Here is a 3,837-nt window from a genome sequence, read left to right as displayed (position 1 = left end):
TAGAGGAAAACATAGGCAGAACACTCTATGACATAAATCACAGCAAGATCCTTTTTGACCCACCTCCTAGAGAAATGGAAATAAAAACAAAAATAAACAAATGGGACCTAATGAAACTTCAAAGCTTTTGCACAGCAAAGGAAACCATAAACAAGACCAAAAGACAACCCTCAGAATGGGAGAAAATATTTGCAAATGAAGCAACTAACAAAGGATTAATCTCCAAAATTTACAAGCAGCTCATGCAGCTCAACAACAAACAACCCAATCCAAAAACGGGCAGAAGACCTAAATAGACATTTCTCCAAAGAAGTTATACAGACTGCCAACAAACACATGAAAGAATGCTCAACATCATTAATCATTAGAGAAATGCAAATCAAAACTACAATGAGATATCATCTCACACCAGTCAGAATGGCCATCATCAAAAAATCTAGAAACAATATATGCTGGAGAGGGTGTGGAGAATAGGGAACACTCTTGCACTGCTGGTGGGAATGTGAATTGGTACAGCCACTATGGAGAACAGTATGGAGGATCCTTAAAAAACTAAAAAGATTACTACCATATGACCCAGTAATCCCACTACTGGGCATATACCCTGAGAAAACCGTAATTCAAAAAGAGTCGTGTACCACAACGTTCATTGCAGCTCTATTTACAATAGCCAAGAGATGGAAACAACCTAGGTGTCCATCATCGGATGAATGGATAAAGAAGATGTGGCACATATATCCAATGGAATATTACTCAGCCATAAACAGAAACGAAATTGAGCTATTTGTAATGAGGTGGATGGACCTAGAGTCTGTCATACAGAGTGAAGTAAGTCAGAAAGAGAAAGACAAATACCGTATGCTAACACATATATATGGAATTTAAGGGAACAAAATGTCATGAAGAACCCAGGAGTAAGACAGGAATAAAAACACAGACCTACTAGAGAATGGACTTGAGGATATGCGGAGGGGGAAGGGTAAGCTGTGACAAAGTGAGAGAGTGGCATGGACATATATACACTACGAAACGTAAAATAGATAGCTCGTGGGAAGCAGCCACATAGCACAGGGAGATCAGCTCGGTGATTTGTGACCACCTAGAGGCGTGGGATAGGGAGGGTGGGAGGGAGGGAGACGCAAGAGGGAAGAGATATGGGGACATATGTATATGTATATCTGATTCACTTTGTTATAAAGCAGAAATTAGCACACCATTGTAAAGCAATTATACTCCAATAAAGATGTAAAAAAAAAGTATATAGTCCAATATGTTTTTAAACCTCATAGGGGAAATTCTGTATTTTAAGAAAGGAGTTTGGTAATTCATATTAATCTCTTTTAGTGTATACAAGGGAGAGATGGGGGAAAGGAGGAAGGGTGAGTATTTTGGATCAAAGGGAGCTTCCTTTCTAGGTAGTGTTTATCTACACATGCCTTACTCCACTCCCAAATGAGCAAGACTATCTCTGTGGGGTTAGAGGTTAAGGTAAATCACGCTGTAGGGCTTTTCTGTTCCCTAACAGTTTTTATTTGGTGAAAGTCTCCTAAGTATCAGATTTCCTTTATGAATTGAGAACCCTGCCCTACCTATGTCAGAGAGTTGTTATAATATGAAGCAGAACATTGAGGTCAGACCAGTTATTTTCCCTGTTCTCTATTTACATCATGGACAGTTAGCACATAACACAGTGATTACAAATTTAGAGAACTGGATTCATATTACAATAGAACAATCTAGCACAGTGGAGCAATCCTGAAAGAGCTGAGAAGAATTACTTCTGTTTTTTAATTGATTAAGCTAAGAAATAAGTAAACTATTAGTCTCTTATCTAGTTCATGATAAATAATCCTAGTGGAAATAATTAGCAAAAAATAAATTACTATTTTCTCTCAAATTGGCTAAGAAATTAACTGTTGGTCTGTTATCCAATTCCTACTTAATATTACTGGTAGAAATAACCAGCCCCAAATAAAATCAATGGGTGAAACTGAACTCAATAAAATTTATATTTGCAAAATGTGCCCTGAGAGAGTTGGATTTAGAAAAATAACTGCCACAGAAGAAAACTTACAGTGGCAGAACTCTAATCAGAAAATTGGATATGGACAAAAATCTGATCAATGTATCAAATCTTTCTTGCCAAATTTACATAGGAAAAACACATTTGGCCCCTCCAAGAAAATCATTTCAGTGAGACAAAAATGAAAATGATTAGAAAGTGTTTATCTGTGCTGAGAGAAAACCAATCAAGGAAAATAAATTGGCCTAATGATGTTTGCTCCAGGAAATACTCTTTTTTTTTTGGCGGTACGCGGGCCTCTCATTTGTTGTGGCCTCTCCCGTTGTGGAGCACAGGCTCCGGACGCGCAGGCTCAGCAGCCATGGCTCACGGGCCCAGCTGCTCCGCGGCATGTGGGATCCTCCCGGACCGGGGCACGAATCCGTGTCCCCTGCATCAGCAGGCGGACTCTCAACCACTGCGCCACCAGGGAAGCCCCAGGAAATACTCTCTTAATGACAATTCATCAGGTTAGTAAAATTGTGATTAAAATATGAATGATGAGGAACATAGAACATCGCAGGGTCGGAATGACAAACTATCCACAAGGTCAAAACAGCAGGCTCGGGCTTCCCTGGTGGCGCAGTGATTGAGAGTCCGCCTGCCGATGCAGGGGACACGGGTTCGTGCCCTGGTCCGGGAGGATCCCACATGCCGCGGAGCGGCTGGGCCCGTGAGCCACGGCCGCTGGGCCTGCGCGTCCGGAGCCTGTGCTCCGCAACGGGAGAGGCCACAGCAGTGAGAGGCACGCGTACTGAAAAAAAAAAAAAAAAAAAGAAAACAAAACTCAAAATGGGCCCATTCTTCAAATTGAATAGCTGTAAAAAGCATTATAATACATTTGTTGACCTAGTCTTCATACTCTCCCCAGGATGTACCAAGCAGCCACCTGGCAAGGTGCTTTGAGCATCTCAGAGGGAGTAAGAGTATAGATGTGATCACTAATGAGAACTGAGTATTGTTTGCTTTTGAAGGTTATGGAGGACGGCCTTCATCTTAGCCATGTATTTACAGGAAAGAAGAGTTGACACTTTCCCCCTAAGTCCTAATTTGATGGTCTTCTCCAACTACAAGGTCTGCCACCCTTTCCCACTTTCTCAGATTAAACCACACATATTTCAAAAGATGTAGGGATGAGCATAGGGACTGAACCGACACAGGAAGAGCTTATATGAAACACTGTTGGGAGGGACAGCTTGCTCTAACCTTTTCAGATGGGCCATGATCACTGGGCACAATTTTGCTGGACTGAGATTTCTTAGTCTCGCGTCTGGAGCGTTGGGGTGGTAGTGGCAGTGGCATTTCTTATGGATTCAGCAGCATCTATCCAAGGCAGGGCTGCAATCAGAAAAGGACTCTTTAAAACACCATTCACCAGAAATATCAGAATTCTCTGGAGATCCTTGAGAAAACCCAGTCTCTCTGTAGCATCCCTAGGAGAAAACATACTTTGATTTAAGCAGATCTGGGCTCAAATCTTGGTTCTACCACACTTAACCATGGGCAAGTGACTTAAACTCCCTAGGCTTCAGTTATCTCATCTGTAAAATGGAGATAAGTATACGTACCTCTGCAGGGCACTGTTCAAATTAAATGAGATGCTCTATGTAAAAAGCTCAGTACAGTGCCTGCCACCCCCTGTGGGCACTGGGACTGTGGCCTAGCCCCTAGTTTAGCCTAGGAACACTGGGGACAAATTAACAGTTTTGCATTGAAAATAATCAAGAACATGACAGATCATATAGTATGGAGGCTCGCTGGTAGGGTTAATGTTC

The 3,837-nt window shown here is 41.8% G+C and overlaps 1 protein-coding gene across 1 annotated transcript in view; it reads right to left on the bottom strand.

Annotated features, from left to right (window-relative positions):
• CCNB3 (cyclin B3) overlaps positions 1–3,364 on the bottom strand; it is a 55,498-nt gene extending 52,134 nt beyond the window's left edge. Inside the window, exon 1 of the mRNA XM_029240176.1 lies at positions 3,269–3,364. Coding sequence (XP_029096009.1) covers positions 3,269–3,364 — 96 coding nt within the window. The remainder of the gene's footprint in view (positions 1–3,268) is intronic.
• Between the last annotated feature and the right edge of the window lie 473 nt (positions 3,365–3,837).

Source organism: Monodon monoceros, unplaced genomic scaffold (assembly GCF_005190385.1).
Source record: "Monodon monoceros isolate NGI ecotype Baffin Bay Population unplaced genomic scaffold, NGI_Narwhal_1 Super_Scaffold_22, whole genome shotgun sequence".
NCBI classification, from domain to species: domain Eukaryota; kingdom Metazoa; phylum Chordata; class Mammalia; order Artiodactyla; family Monodontidae; genus Monodon; species Monodon monoceros.
The sequence above is the reverse complement of the archived record's forward strand: the minus strand, read 5'-3'. Positions and strand labels throughout refer to the sequence as shown.